This window comes from Cucurbita pepo, unplaced genomic scaffold (assembly GCF_002806865.2).
Source record: "Cucurbita pepo subsp. pepo cultivar mu-cu-16 unplaced genomic scaffold, ASM280686v2 Cp4.1_scaffold007489, whole genome shotgun sequence".
Taxonomy (NCBI): Eukaryota; Viridiplantae; Streptophyta; class Magnoliopsida; order Cucurbitales; family Cucurbitaceae; genus Cucurbita; species Cucurbita pepo.
Genome location: NW_019653419.1, coordinates 1 through 524, shown reverse-complemented (window position 1 = coordinate 524; position 524 = coordinate 1). Strand labels below are relative to the sequence as shown.

Here is a 524-nt window from a genome sequence, read left to right as displayed (position 1 = left end):
CAAATCAAATCAAATCAAACTTTTGAATTCTTTTATTTTATTGTCTTGATTTAGCACCTTCATCTCCGTCGCCGTCCACTGCCATGTCCGTCGTTCCACGGCGGCGATCCTCCTCGACCAGAATCCATGTCATGGCCCTCGACGGCATCGTCAACGTCAACTCCCTCTTCACCTTCGCCGTCTTCCTCGGCATTACCTGGTACCCCACTGCTGACCCCGCCGTCAACCTACTTCCCGACGATGACGACGGCCCCTGTGCCCCAGCCGCCGCTGCCGCTCAGAGCCTCATCGCCTGCCATGTGTACTCCTTCAGCTGCTTCCTCTTCTCCAGCCTAGTCGCCTCGGCGCTAAAGCAGGCTATTAGAATCATCGGCCGCGACGATGGAGAGCATGGTGTAGCCTACGCGCCGGCGTTACGCGTGGGGATGGTGGCGTCGGCAGTCGGGTCGGTGCTCGGATGTGGGTTTTTGGTGGCGGCGCTGCTGAATTTGGTACAGATAAAGTTAGGGACTTTAAGTTGCCGA

At 56.9% G+C, this 524-nt stretch overlaps 1 protein-coding gene across 1 annotated transcript; it reads left to right on the top strand.

Annotated features, from left to right (window-relative positions):
* Window positions 1-19: 19 nt before the first annotated feature.
* On the top strand, window positions 20-521 carry LOC111787235 (the record flags this gene model as incomplete). The annotated part of the gene is made up of 1 exon (XM_023667314.1): window positions 20-521. A coding segment is annotated over exon 1 (438 nt), but the record flags the coding sequence as incomplete, so codon positions are not given.
* Window positions 522-524: the final 3 nt, after the last annotated feature.